The 16069-nt window shown below is 19.1% G+C and overlaps 1 protein-coding gene across 1 annotated transcript; it reads left to right on the top strand.

Annotated features, from left to right (window-relative positions):
* Positions 1-14389: 14389 nt before the first annotated feature.
* On the top strand, positions 14390-15592 carry NCS54_01093000 (Hypothetical protein; the record flags this gene model as incomplete). Its single annotated transcript, XM_053156218.1, has 1 exon — positions 14390-15592. One exon carries the CDS (start codon positions 14390-14392, stop codon positions 15590-15592), a length of 1203 nt encoding a protein of 400 aa, XP_053012193.1.
* Between the last annotated feature and the right edge of the window lie 477 nt (positions 15593-16069).

The following is a 16069-nucleotide window of genomic DNA, read 5'->3' as shown; positions in this document are numbered from 1 at the left end:
TCTTTATATTTTTATTTATAATTATATTATAGGCTAGCTATATAGCTAATAGCTTCTTAACCTAGCTAATTTATTTATAATTAATATAATATTAAAGGTATTATTCTAGTATTTAATTTATATATTTAATTTATTTATTTATTTTTTTATAATATATAATAGAGAGTTTATAGTTTATTTCTAAGTATCCTATAAGGCTTTATTAAAATTTTTAAGTAAATAATAGCCCTTAATTTATAATAATTTTAAGTAATATATTATATATTTTAATAATATAAAAATAAAAAAAATAAATATATTCTTTAGTTATTATTAATTCTCTATAAGGTATAAAATAAGAAAATTTTATAAGTTTATTTATAATAATAAGAATATTATTTTAAAAGTTTTTAATAATTAGTTCTTTTAATAAGGGTAATTTTATATAAAAGTTATATTAATTAATAACCTTTAAGGTAATTTTTTTTATTTTAAGAATAATAAATATTATCTTAATTTATTTATAAGATAGTGGGCCTTAATAGCTAGATTAGGGTAAAATCATAGATTAAAGGTAGGTCTCTATTATATATAAGACTTTAACTTACTAAGCCTTCTATAATAGCTTAGCTATAGAGCTTTTAGTAGGTCTCTATATATATAATAATTAGCTAGGGTTACCTTAATTAATTAGCGAATTTAATAGCTACCTTATATCCTTATAATTACCTCCTCTCTAGAGATCTTAGTCCCTAAGATCTTTAAGTAAATAAAAAAACTTTAAATAATTTCTTTAAGTTTCTTAGTTTATAAATAAAGCCTTAATAAAAGCTCTTTATTATATTCCCTTAAATATTTAAGATTAATCTTTATTTCTTTTTTATTATAATATAAATAATTAAAATATTTTATTAATCTTTTAATATTATTAGCTTTATTAAAGCTTTATTTTTATTTTAATTTATTAATATGTATTAAATAAATAATATTTATTACTTAATATATTTTATTTTAATTTTTTTTATTATAATAATATTTTATTTTTTTATTAAGATTTTTTTATATATTTTATTTCCCCTTAATAATATATTAGCTTTTTTTTTATAATATTTATTTTTAATATTATTATTTATATCTTTAAGTTTTATTATATCTTTAATAATAATATTAATTTTATTAATAAATAAGCTAATAATTATTTATATTTTAATTATTTTACTTATATCTATAAAGATATTTACTTAATATATATTATTAATATTAATAATATTATTTATATTTATTATAATTATTATACCTAGAGATATAATATTATAAGTTTTCTTAGTTAATTTATTAATTTTATATTATTAACCTTTAGCCTAGATTCTTAATAAGCTCCTTAGTATTACTTAGTAATATTAAAACTTTTATATTACCTTCTAAGAGTATTACTTAAATACTATTAACTCTTTAATAAATATTAGCCTAATAATTTTTTATATTACTATTTAGCGCTATATTATTACTCTTAATAATTATAATATTACTTAGAATAATATTAAGAATTAATATATTAACTTAGCTAAGAATACTAATAATTAAATAATAATTAATTATTAGCTTACTAAGCTTACTTTTATCTATAAGCTTTAATATATTTATATCCTTATAAGTATAAGTCTTTTTTCCCCTTGCCTTATATTTCCTATTAACTTAGCATATAGGCCTAAGTTTATACTAATAAGACTAAGATCTATAATCTTATTAATACTACTTAGCCTACCTATGCCTATAATAATACTAAGCCTTATTTCTTTTATTACGCGCTAGTTTACCTTTAATCCGCTAAGACTATAGCTATTTTTAATAAGGGGAAAGCTTATTCTTTTTATTATAATCTACCTTAGCTACTTATCATATATACTTTTATTAATATTTTAATTAGTATTTTTGCTAATATTTATATTATGGCATATATTAGTACTCCTCTTATTCCCTATAATATAAAGCGCCTTACTAATAATAATGATAATAATAATAATAATAATAATAATAGCTCTAATAATAATTTATTACTTATTTTTTTTATTCTTAAGAGAGCTTATATTATTTGTATTTTTATTTATAATAAGGCTAAGGCTAAGGGTAAGGGCCTAGTAGACCCTAGGCCTATTAATAATAATAAGTCTAATATTAGTTTTTTTAATCCTTAAGTAATTATTTATAGTTATAATTTTTATTTTCTATAGTTTATATTTTATAGTTTTTAGCTTATACTTAATAATAGCTTAATAATAATTATTTTCTTATAATCTTATTAGGTTATAGTTTTTATTATTTATTTTTTTTATTTAAGTCTTTTTTATAATTAATACTTTTATTTTCTTATAGATATTTTAGCTAGGTATTAATTAATTATTATTTTATTTCTTATATTTTTTTTTTATAACTTTATAATACTTTTTAATTATTACTTTTATGTTTTTTAAGTAATAATTAGGCTCCTAAGTATTATAGTTTATTAACTAGCTTTTTTATTTAATAAGGTAAAAGAATATTTTATTAATAAGCTTATAATTTATTATTTCTTTTATTTTTTATTTATTAAGCTTAATTTTAAGCTTTAATAAAGCTTTTAATATTATAGTATTATTTAATTAATTATTTTATAATTTAAGGAATAATATATAAAATATATTATATATATATTAATAGATTTCTAGTAGCTCTATAATATAGGCTTACTTACTATGCTTTATAAGGATTTTTATTTTAATATATCTTAGGGCTAATTTAAGGTACTTAAACTTTTAATTTTTTATAAATACTTTAATATATTATCTCTTATAATATACTTATAGCTTATGCCTTATATTATAGTATTTAGATTAAGATTCTAAAATATAATACTAATAGTTTTTTATTAGCTTATATATTTAGCTAAATATCTCTAAGCGCTTAGTAATACCTTAGATATTTATTTTTACCTCTAAGGAGATATATTTAATATACCTTAGGTAATACCTATATAATACCTTATTAAGGAAGACCTTAATTATTAAATATTAGCTATTATTATATATAAAGGTAGCCTCTAAGAGTTATATCGCCTAATAAGTAGGCTTATTTCTTATATATACTCTTAGGTATTTCTCTAAGGTTTAATATATTTGCTTTATTTATTTATTTATCTATAGGTAATAAGTAATAAAATATTTCTTTTTTTTTATTAAATTTACTTAGAATTTATTAATAATAAGTTTATTTTTATTACTTATAATACCTTTAGGTATATTAAAATAGTTTTTTATATACTTATATAATAATATTACTAGGCCTATAGCCTTAAGCTTTTTTATAATTAGCCTAGATATTATATATTTTATTATATAATATATAATAATTAATATAATATTATAGCTCTTATTATTACTATATATATATTTTAATAAGCTAATTATAAAGTTAAAGTTAATCTCTTAAAATAAATATAATAATAGTAATAATAATTAGAATTTAGTATATAGCTTATGCCTTAATATATAAATACCTTAGTATATTAAGTAGCTCTTAATATACTTATAGATATTATTTATTATACCTAGCTAATAGAATTTCCTCTTTATTAAGTCTAAGGTCTTTTAGGTATTTATATATCTTATTCTTAGATTATTATAATATTAGCAAAGTATTTTTAACCCTAAGGCTTTTTACTCTAAGATAATTAATTAATTTTTATAAAATAATTAAGTTTTATTTTATATAACTTATAAACATAAAATATAATAAAATATAAGAATTTTTTACTATCTTATTATTTAATTTAGGCGCTTAATATAAAATCTAAAGTATTTTTTTTAAGTTTAATTTATTAAGATAAATTAAATATCTTAAGTATTAATTTACTTAGGATAAATTCCTTACTATTATTAAAGGCTTTTTTTATCTTATCCCTAAATATAAATATTTTAATTTTTTTATAAAATTAATTAATAATATAATAATCTTCTAAAATTATTAAAAGAATTTATAATAATAATTAATAAAACTATAAAAGGCTTATATTTTTTTAATATTTATTAATTCCTTTTAATCCTTAATTACTAAGACCTTCTTAGGGTTTATATATATCTTACTATATAAAATAATATATCTAAGGAATTTTATTTTTAATTTATAAAATATAGTTTTCTTAAGTTTTATTAATAATTTAAGATCTTATAATATTTATAATACCTTATTAATATATTTTATATATTCCTTCTTTATTTTAAAAAAAAATATTATTTAAATAATATATAATATATATATTTAAATATTATTATAATATATTATTAATTATTTATTAAAATAGAATAAGTATATTAATAAGTTTAAAAGGTATAATAAAGTACTTAAATAATTTATACTTAATATAAAAAGTAATTTTTTATTTATATCTTTCTTTAATTTAAATAAGATTATAAGCTTTTTTAGGGTTAAATATTATAAAGTATTTTATTTTAAAAAGTTAATTTTTTAATTTATTAATAAGGGGTAATAATATATAATTTTTAATTATAATAGTATTAAGTATTTTAAAATTAATATAGAGTTAAAGCTTATTATTCTCTTTTAAAATAAATATAAGATAATATTTAATAAATAACTTACTTTCCCTAATATATTCTTTTTATACTATATCTTTAATATATTCCTTTAGTACTAATAATTATACTTTATTAAGTAAGTAGAGTTTATAAAAGCTTAGTTACTTTATATTAATAAACTTAATTTCCAGGTTATAATATATATACTTTAATAAATTACTTTTAAGTTTTTTTATAAAGAGTTTTTTATAAATATAATATTATAATAAAATATTCCTAAGTTATCCTTCTTTTAATATCTTCTTAACCTACTCTAGGTTTTCTTTTAATTAATAGAATTATTATAAAATATATATAATTATTTACTAATTTTATTATTTCTATTTATTATAATATTTATATTATATGCCTTTAGGTAAAGAGGTATTTTATATTTATTTCTTTTTAATTTCTTTAATATCTTTAATAAAAGTTTAAAATCTTATATTATATCTTAAGTTATTATATATTATAAAAAATATCTTATTATTAATAAAGAATATTTAGCTAATTTCTTAATTAAAATATAAGTTATAATATTATAATTATAAATACCTAAGTATAAGATTATAATACCTATTAGGTATAATATTTAATAATATCTCTTAGTTTTTTCTTTTTATAAATACTTTAAGGTAATTAATCTTATAATTAATAACTCTATTATTATAATTAATAGGGATTCTTTCTAAGTTAATAATTAAATAAAGCATTTATTTATACCTTTATAGTAGCTTAAGTTTATTTACTATTATTAAGTTAAAGCAATTCTATTTAGCTTTATTATTTACTAAAGTATTTAATTATTTTCCCTTAATTTATATATTTAGTTCTAAGTAATATTACCTAGGTATTCTATTTATAGAATATAAGGCTTTTTATAGTAATTATTTATATTTCTCTACCTATAGCCCTATAATAAATAGGTTTCTTAGTTTTTTAAAAAGCCATAAGTAATATAGTTATATCTATATTTATTATTATTATATACCTTATAGTTATATATATTATCTTAACTATATAACTAGTCTTAGTATTATTATTTCTTTTTAACTCTAGGGTTATTTTACTTTTATTAATTAATTAGTTTTTATTAATTTTTAATTTTATATATTACCTTTTTCTATTCTTAGATTATATAATATAATTTATTATAATATTATAAATAAGTAATATTAATAAAGTTATATTAATAAAAAACCTTGTATTTTATATTATAAGTAAGCTTTATTATTTAATTAATATAGTAATATAATAGGGAAATAGTCTTATTTTTATTTTTTCTTTTAATATTCCTCGCACTAATAGTATTCATATAATATCTAAGAAATACTTAAGTATTCCTAGTATATTAGGTATATCTATATATTATCCTATATATTAAATAATACTTCTAGGTATTATAGGTTTTTAGCTATTTCCCTATACTAAGCTTAGATATAAATCTCTTACCTATCTATAATGTTTATATATTTATATATAATCTAGATATAGCCTTCCCTTAGGCTATTTTAATACTAATTATTATTTTTATTATATAATTTAAGGTAATTTTCTTCTTTTTATAATTCTTTATTACTCTGTTGATTTTTATAATATTAATAAAAGTATTCTTTATATATTTCCTTTTATAACTTCTAGGTATCTTATTTAAACTTAGTCTAATTTACGCTACTATTACTTACCTTTGTAATCTAATTATTATATAATAGCCTACTATATTAGTTTACTTTCCGCCGTTTATAAATCTTATTATATTCCCGCGGTACCTCGACCTAATATTAGGGGCATAGTATATAATTATATTACGCGGGATTATCTTATTAGTAGTCCCTATGATAAACTATAGTAGGCATTAAAAATCGCTTATTCTTATTATAGCCTATAATCCACTTCCTATAATTAAAGCCTTCTATAGCAGCTTCTTAGAAGTTAACTTACTTATTTATTATTAATAGGGGCTACTAAGCTAAAGCCTTAGGTACCTTTTTACTAGGTTCTATCTATTTAAGCATAGTAATAATTTATTATATACCTAGAACTAATTTCTTATTATTCTAGCTAAGTTCTAGGAATAATTTCTAGCCTATATAGTTTATAATATATAATTAATTAGTTTTCTAAGATTTAATTAATTTATAGAGTTATTTCTTTATAATATTATTAATTATATAGTTACCTTTTATTTATTCTTCTAAGAGGTATATTTAATTATATAATATATCTAACTTATCTAGCTAGATACTAATCTTATTATATCCTTTTTATCTTATTCTAAGTATTTTAGTGGTATAAATAGCTATTTAGGGCTTATCTTATTAGTAAATAAAGTTTACTTATTTTTTACCTTTTAAAAATCATTATTACTTATAGGGTTTATAATACCTTTCTTAGATATCTTATTACTTCTTTTTATATTTATTAACTTTATATTCTTTCTTATAATACTAATAATATTTAATATCTTTAGGTCCTTATTAGGCTACTCTAAGTTTTATAGGTTTAAGGTTTATATTATATAAAGTATTATTTTATCTTTTCTTACCTTAATTAATATTAAAATAAAGGTTATTAGCTTTATTACTATTAAACTTAGGGCTCTAAAGTCTTTTCTAAGAGAACTATTAATTATTAATCTTAATAGCCCTATTAATATAATTAACTAGGTTATTAGGTTATTCTTCCTTATAGAGTTTAGCCTATATTTCTTTTGTAAGTCTATTTAAGAAAAAAGATATTAAGGGTTCTTAATTCTAATTAAGCTTTTAGGTAAGTTAAAGATATTTTATTTTATACTCTAAGGTAGATTAAGTTTATTAAAATGCCTTAATTTCTCTTTTAGCTTATACCTTCTTATTAATTATTTTAAATACCTATTAGAATATAACTTTAAAAGCTTTAAAGCTTAAATAAAGGTAATAAATATAAAGTAAATATTAGCTAGCTAGAACTATAAGGTATTCCCTTATAATAAATTTCAACTATATAGCTGCGTATTTAATTAATTACCCTATAGCATATTAAATATTACTAGAGGTTAAAGTAAACTATATTAAGTAATATATTATAAATACCCTTAGCTAAGTAAGAAATATAAATAGCTTATAGGTAATTTTATTAAAAAGTTCTAAGGGGTTTAACTTTAAGATTTCTCTTATATCTCTTTTATTTATAATAATAGCTATTATATTACTAATAATCTAGATATTATCTAGGTACTTTATATTTTTAATATATTAGTTTTTACCTATCTTCTTAATAAAATCGCATATATTATCTATTTCAGTGCATATAGCGGTAATCTAAGCCTAAAGCTATTTAATATCTTTATTATTAAAGCTATCTATATTATTTATATCCTTATCTTAACTAACTAAAGCAGGCATAATAGGTACTAATAAGTAATTAATAAGTAAGACCTATTAGTAATTATTAGTATACGTAACCTAAGTAGCTATTATATGTAATATTATCTAAAGTAATATAAATAATTTACTAAATAAGAGCTATTAATATATAATAGTTATATATATTCCTAAGGGATAAACTAATTATATTAGGTTTATATTAATAAGAAAATTCATCGCACTATACTTAAATAAAAAGGTATTATATCTAGTAATATACTTAAAGGTATTAAGTATAACTAAGTTATATTAATGGCTAAGGTAGCTATTATATAAGAAAGTATAGTAAATATATTCTATATACTTATATAGTATCTTTAGACTAATTATCTTAAGGTTTAGTCTAGGGTAGGACTAATAAAAACAAAGTTTAGTCCCTTTAGTCCTCTACTTAGTCAGATCGTTCTACTAGGCTTCCCCGCCTAGCCTATATTATAGCTATAATACTTATTTAAGTTTTCTAGGTTCTTTATTCTAAGTATATTCTTTATTAATATAATTTATTAGTATTCTTGTATTAAGATATATTATAATTTTAATAAGTCCTTAGATATATAATATTAATATTATCTTAATAATTAATTTAGCCTTGCTTCTCTCTTTATATATTAATACTTCAGTTATATTATTAGCTAATTATTATTTTCTATTAATATTTATATTTCATTTCTTATAACTTTAAGTAAGCTTATAATATATTATTAATACACTTATATAAGTAATATCTAAGTATATTTCTTATATTATTCTTAAGATTATTTTATATAATTATATTTTTATTTGTTTAATATGGATTTAATAAGATCTATTTAGTTTTTTATTATACTTCTTTTTATAATTACCTATTACTAAGATTACTTTTATATTTATTTTAATATATTATTATATCTTAACAGTATATAATAAATGAAATTATTTTATCTTAAGATTAAAATAGGTTTAATTTATTTAAGCTAATATAATTATATAATTTATTTTATAGCTTTATAAAAATAAAGAAAGTAAGTTTATTTTTTAATATATCTTAAGAAGTAGTTCTTAATAAAATTAATATAAATATAGAAATCTTATAAGGTTTTATTTTATTTTTCTCTAGCTTATTTTAATTATAATATTAAAAAGATATCTTTATTTCTTATATTTTTAATTAATTATATAGTTTATTTTTTAAACACCTTCTAGTTTTCCTTACCTGTATATCTTTATATCTTATTATATGTCTTTATATATTATTCTTATATTACCTTTCTTATATAATTTATATAATTAAATATAAACAAGGTCTTATTATATTTCTTTTAATATAAATACCTAGCTTTATTAAACTCTTACTATAAGTTATATAATTAATTAGCATAGTTATATATAATTATAAACAGAATATATTTAATAATAGTCTTAGTTTATATTATTTTTTTTATTTACAAAATTTAAGAAATCTAAGAAATCTTGGAATTAGTTTAATAAGTGTTTATATAATAATAATTATATATCTTAGCTTATAAAAATATATAAATAATAGCACTTTAAATAGTAATTCTAATAATACTTTATTAAATATTATATATAGTAGTATTTAAGAAATATATAGAGTTTTTAATTAATAATATAAAGTAAACGAAATACAATTATAAAAAAGATTATAATAATAGATAAAAATAGGTAATTTAGTATATAAATATATATAAATACTAATTAAATTATTAAAAATAACTATTAAAATAAATTAATATAATTAAGTATTTAATATTATAATATTTATATTAAGCCTAAATATAATATAAGAATTTATTTTGTAATAATTAAAATATTTAAATAATAATATAAGAAATAATTTTGATTTATTAAAGAATTTATAATATAATTATTATAATTTTTGAAATAGAAATAGAAATTTTAATTTATTTATATATTTAAGATATTTATTATATATATATATTATATTTAGATATATATTATATCTAAATATGTATATTTATATATTATATTGATTATATATATTTCTTAAAGCTTTATTTAAAATTATATTAATAACCTTTTTATTAAATCTTAAGTTTATTTTATTTTTATTTTATAATCTATCTATTAAAAACCATATAAACTTTTTATTAATTATTATTATATTATTTAAATTTACTTTAAATAATAAAAAGAATATTATAATTATATGTCTTTTTATTATACTTAATTAAAATATATTTTAAGTTTAAATAATAATTTATTATACTAAATGTATTTTATAAAATATTTTATTTCTTTTTATATCTTAATATAATATTCTTTTAATAATATTATTAGCTATTTATTTTATACTAAGTAAAAAATAATTAAAAATAGCTAAATTTACTTTTTAGAGATTTAACTAGGGCTTAGAGATTATTAATAGCTTTTTTAAATCTAATAGCCTTAATAAGCTAATATCTTTATAGTGTTATAATACCTTTTAAATATGTAATCTTAATAGGGTTAATAAATTATAAAAGTATTATATTATATTATACTACTATAGTATTAATATCTTTATATTATTAAATATAAAACTATTACTTATTATTAATATATATAGCTAATATTATTTATATTACTTCTTATACTCAAAGGTATTAAATATCATCGCTTAATTATATAAAGAATTATAGTTTGTTTATTAGGTTATTTTAATTTAATTTTATATATATTATTAATATAAATTATTTTTAATATAATAATCATAATAATAGCTTAACTAATTTTATAAAATTATTTTTATATATAATAAATTATATAATTAGTATATTATAATAAAAATTATTTTATTTTTTAATATTATTTTAAATATATATAAAAATATTTTTACTACTATACTAGTAATTTTCATAGTAAAAGCTTTATACTTAAAGCCTAGGGTCTTAATAAGCTTAAATTAATTAAATTTATATATGTAATTATTAACAGCTTTAATAATATATTAAAATTACTTTTATTTATACTAAATATATTATATTTTAATAAATTAAAAAAATATATAAATTCTATACTTTTTTAAAAAAGTATTTTTTAGTATTATTAATTTCTTAATTACTTTTATAACTTTTATTACTTAAAGAAACTATTTATATTATATTTAAAAAATAAGATTTTATTATAATAAATCTATTTATTAATCTATAACTAATTAATTAATTAATGATATCTTAATACTATTATAATAATTACATTATATAAAAACTTGAAATAAATATATTAAGGAAACATAACTAATATTAAAACATTTTTAACTTAATTAGCATGTTAAAATCTAAGCTTTAATTATAATAAAAAATAAATTATTAATAAATTATAATATCATATCCGAATACTAATATAATTGTTATTTATTTATATATATTTTTATATAATAAAAATAGTCTTATTAAAACAGTTTATTATTAATAATTTAATTTAATTATTTATTATATTTATATATTATATTTAGTATTATTATATCTTAACACTTTACTTAAAATTAAATAAATACCTTTATATTAAACTTTTATTCAAAACCTTAATTTATTTATTAAGAAATCTAGAAATTTAGAAATCTAGAAATTAAGCTTTTAATATATTAACTTTTTATTTATACTTATATTATAAAATAAAGAAGCTTTTATATTTAGATTTTTTACTACTTTAAGGTAATAAGTACTATTAATCTTTTATTATATTAATAGTAATTATTTTTAATATACTTAATAAGGTTATTTAAAAATTACATTTTATATTTAATAAAGCCTATTTTATTATATATAAGAATAGCTTAAAGCCTAAATAAATAATAATTAAAGAAGACTAAATTAACTCTTTAGAGCTTCAATCATAGCTATAAGACTATAATTAGATTTTTTAGCATTAATAATTTTATAAGGCTAATTTGTTTTAAATAATCTAAGGTAGCTTTAAGTTCTTACCTTAGTTAGATTAATATGCTAAGGGGCTAAGGTAATATAATCTTATATTAATATATTTCTAGGGTTAGGCTATTTAATAAGAAAATATACTGAATAATTTAAAATATTAGTTTATATTATATTACTAGTAGTAATAATAATAAGCTATCACTAAAATATCAAGTTTATTATTTTTGTTATTGTTTATTAATATTATATCTTTTATAAAATAAGATATATTAAGGTAAAATATAAAATATTAAGGTATTTATAAATATGTTTAATATTAAGTCTTATATCAAAAGGTAATAAATATCATAGCTTAATTATATAAAATTACATTTCTCTTACTAAGTTACCTTAATTTAGCTTTAAGTATATTATAAGATTAAATTACTTATTTATTTATAAGGTTTATAAGCTTTCTTAATATATAAAAAATACTTATAATAGGATATATATAATAATATAATTATAGCTATTAGTACCTTAGCTACTATGCTATAGGGTAAAGGATTAAGTTATACATATTATTATAAAAATTATAAAAAGCATAAAAATTAGTTATACAGCTTATAATATTATTATAAAATACTAAGTTATAATAATATAAATAATATAACTACTTAAAAACTTTTAAAGTATTAAAATAAATCTATTACGTATTAATTAGATATTAATTAAATTTATAACTTTTAAATTTTATCTTCTTTTTATTTAGTTTGTTTTAATTTAAACTAAATATTAATATAAAGAATTATATTATTATAACTAAACATCTTAATATTTATATATATAAACTTATTTATTGCTATAATTATTATTATTATTATTATTATTATTAGTATTTACATATTTATATACGCTAAGATATATATATATTATATTTTATTAAACAAGCTTAATTAAATACATCTATATACTTTAATTTACTAATAAGTTCCACGCTAACCCTTAATAATAGCCATTTTTAAGTTTAAATATTAATACTAACTCGAAAAATTAATTCTATTAAAACCTATAATCCTAATTACTTTTATTTCTAAATATACTTATACTTATAATTATATCGTTAGATCTTAGCTAATTATAATAAGACTTCTTTAATTCTTTTATATAGCACTATAAAGGATCTTAGTATTTAGTATAAGTATTATAAGTTAAGCCTGTGTTAATTATATGTTAAATTAAAAAGTAATTTATTTTTTATTAGTAATAAGAGAGTTTCTTTAAAAAAAAAATCATCTTATTATGTATATATTAATTAAGTATAAAAAGGCTAAATAAAAAGATAAAAATATTATAATTAAATGTTATAAGTTTAATTAATATTAAAATACTAAGTAATATATTTATTTTAATACTCTAAAGGTTAGTATTTAATATTATTACTAATACCTTATTATAAATACTTTATATACCCCTATAAAGCTCATAAATTTCCTTAATAAGCTTAGTTTAATTATATAAAATAGTATATTAATAAGTATTAGCTATATTATTTTAATTTATTAACTACAGTTTTGTATAAAAAGCTATTAATATCTTATTAAATAATTAGCTAGTTATACATTAGTTAATTAGTTAATTCTAATTATTACTAGTCATAATTAACCCTCTTATAAAGATAATAAAAGTATAACCTTTTAAGATTTTAATTTCTTTAAGTAATTAGGAATTATAAGAGCAATTAAAAAGTAAATATTAAAGCGAAAAGTTATTATATAAAAGCGCTAGAGTTCAACCTCTTTAGTTAATTAAGATGTAAGCTATTTATTATAAATAGAGCTAATTTTAACGCATTATTAAAGCTATTAATAATTATATATATAAATCTTATTAAGTTAAGCGTATTAAGACTTTAGGTTTTAAGGATAAAGCCTTTATTATTAGAATTATTAAGTTATTTTAATATAATAAAAGAAGTCTTTTAGCTTATATATTAAAAACTTTTATTATTATACTTTTTTAATATAAATAGAAATATATTTTATGCTATTATTATAGCTATATATAAGATTAATCTTCTTAATAGAAGTCTTTTGAAAAGTTTTTATATTAAAAATACAACCTTAGAATAATACTAAGGTCTTAATTATTATAATAAATTCTTCTTAGAAGTAAAACTTAATCTTTTAGGAAAACTATATAATTAAAAAAATGCATAAAAGCCTTAATTAATTTTATAATAAAATACTAAAAATATATTATATTATATTTATATTATCAAAGGAATTAATCAATTAAATTAAAGGTTATAATTATTAATATATTATAGTATTCTAAGAGGGCTATATTACTTCTTATATAATAAATCTTATTTATATCGCTTACTATGCGCCGATCACGTGGTCTTACTTGCATAGCCTGCTTTATAAATAACGCTCGCCACCTGACTCTGACAATTTAATAATCTCACATCAGCATATAACAGCTTTTTACTACCACCTTTAACTAAACAACCACTGCATAACCAGATCATCCAAAGATGGACTCTGAGTTCCCTCTTTTCCCCCTTTTCCCCCAGGAGATCCAAGCACTCATCTGGGACGCTGCCGTCCGACCAATCCCAGGCCGACGTGGCGTGCAGAGATTCATTATCTCCGGCCACGACATCGGACGGGCCAGTTCGCGATCTCCACACGGCTCAAAGCCTCTTAACATCAACCGTTACGGCCGGTTAGTTGGAGGGTTCTCAATTTCTGTTCCTCTCGATGATCCATATGGCAGCCCCAATGACTCCGTGTACGAACTGGACAGCGGGCTTTGGACGGCATGCACTGCATCTCGCGCTGCGATGGAACGACGCTTCAGCAAGAATGAGTGGTGGGTCGTTCCAGAACGCGGTGAAGGTTCGGATCGCTCAACTGCACCGGGTCGATATTTTGGCGAGGACAATGTCACTCATTCGACGTCATATATTGACTACACTGGACTCATCAGGTACATCACCCTCGACTACGGCCAAGACCTCACCTTTCTTGACTCCAGAGACTTGGACTCAGTGGACTGGTACCCTCTTTTTTTTAGGGATCTTCGTGCTGAGGACCGCACTCCTCTGCTCGACTTTCCCTGGGATGAGGACGTTGGGCGGAGAACGAGCTTCATTGGTCACGATATTGCCATTGAATATGATCCAAGGATGATGGATGAGGTTGACGGCAAACTCACGCACTACTGCCGGAAGGACCTAGCAATGACGTCAATTTCTCTGTACAACATGGTTGATGTTTTTCATGACCGTGCAAAGAGAAAACTTTGGTTTGTTGACTACAGGCTTCAACCACTTTCTGCTGCCTCTACCAAAATTGAGGGTCGAGAGAGATTCTACTCTAGCAATGCGGTGTTTGTAGAAGTTGAGCTGAAGGACTTGAACTCATCTTGGATCACTGCTACTGAAAACGCCGAGCCTGATGCTAACAAGCAAACGGTGTTCGATTTCTTCCATCTCTTGGGGGTCCGCAGGGTGCAAACACGCTTCTCTGACCGCCTGCGGGCCTTGGCATACCATCCTCTATCTAAGGAGGCGAAACGGCCCCTAGTGAAGCTTCAGCAGGCTCGAGATCCATCGTGTCCGACCTGCTTTCCGAAGGAAGAGCCAGTTCGGCATACAAGGCCGAGGCCGTGTGCAGACAAGGAGGATGATAGTTTGGACGACATGTCGCTGAGCGATTTGAAGCTGTTTGATTAGTTATCGTTATCGATACGATGGGGATTGGTCGTGTCTTTCGAGTTTGGGTGGCGCATGCAGGCAGATAGCTCAGTCTAGTGTATGAATGAATTGTTTACATAGCACATCACAGGCTTAGCCTTTGTAGCGTAGAATTAGAAGGAATGGATTGTAAGTTATATAGACTATAGATGCATGGCAGTTGAAGCTACGGGTTTATACTTTATTAAAATATCTATCAAACATATAGCCCTAATACTAATTATATATCTAAGGATAACTAAGATATTACACGGCTTTATGTAAGCCCGTGGAACAATGAGTTTATGTGCCCTGGCCCTTTCAGCCAGGGAATATAAAGGAATCCTTTATATTTCGCTATTAATGCTATTATCTTAATTCTAGTAAGCTTTTATATAATATAATTATTTTATATACCTAGCTTTATATAACCTAAGAAGTTATAATAATAATTTTAAAGCTTTTTTTATAAGTTAC

The sequence above is a fragment of the Fusarium falciforme genome, chromosome 8 (genome assembly GCF_026873545.1).
Source record: "Fusarium falciforme chromosome 8, complete sequence".
NCBI classification, from domain to species: domain Eukaryota; kingdom Fungi; phylum Ascomycota; class Sordariomycetes; order Hypocreales; family Nectriaceae; genus Fusarium; species Fusarium falciforme.
The sequence above is the reverse complement of the archived record's forward strand: the minus strand, read 5'-3'. Positions and strand labels throughout refer to the sequence as shown.